The sequence below is a fragment of the Nanorana parkeri genome, unplaced genomic scaffold (genome assembly GCF_000935625.1).
Source record: "Nanorana parkeri isolate BGI_ZX_2015 unplaced genomic scaffold, ASM93562v1 scaffold1206, whole genome shotgun sequence".
NCBI lineage: Eukaryota > Metazoa > Chordata > Amphibia > Anura > Dicroglossidae > Nanorana > Nanorana parkeri.
The window spans coordinates 300071-300644 of NW_017307474.1; the positions used below are offsets into that span (position 1 = coordinate 300071).

The 574-nt window shown below is 34.1% G+C and overlaps 1 protein-coding gene across 1 annotated transcript in view; it reads left to right on the forward strand.

The window, feature by feature from the left end:
• LOC108796980 (bile salt export pump-like) overlaps positions 1-574 on the forward strand; it is a 55959-nt gene that overhangs the window by 1386 nt on the left and 53999 nt on the right. Inside the window, exon 2 of the mRNA XM_018568548.1 lies at positions 388-406. Coding sequence (XP_018424050.1) covers positions 388-406 — 19 coding nt within the window. The remainder of the gene's footprint in view (positions 1-387; positions 407-574) is intronic.

The window sequence follows — 574 nt, forward strand, 5'->3', positions numbered from 1 at the left end:
TCCCTGAAAATGTTTCCTATCACTTCCTGTCTCATTGAGAAGTTCTAGCCCTCAGGTACTCTATCCCAAAAAAAGAAAAAAGAAAAACTGGTAGAAGTTCTAGTCTACCCCTACTGTAGTGAGAAAAAAAAAAGTTGAACTTCAAACTTAAAATTTCATGAGGCATTAGTAGTAATAATTATGCTACTGCTCCTGCTAGATGAAGTAGTAATAGCAGAAGACGCGCAGTGTTAGAAAAAAAGGAAGTAACGGTATTAAAATGATATGCAATGGTTAAAGTAGCAAACAACAAAAATAGGTCCAGTGTTATCAGGTCTGTGTAAAATAACTTTAATCGTGGGTCCTGAATTATGTAAAGCAGTCTTTATTTTTATTTTTTCTCTGCAGATAATTTAAAGAGTAAAGAGTAAGTATTTACATTTAACTTCCTTTAAAGTCATTATATTTGCAAAATGACATCAGTATTCAAGGGCGGATTTCCATCACCGGAGCCCAGAAACACACAACCTATTCCATCTCTCAGACACGTTCACACTTACTGTATTTATCTAAAACAAAAAAGTACTCTCCTCTT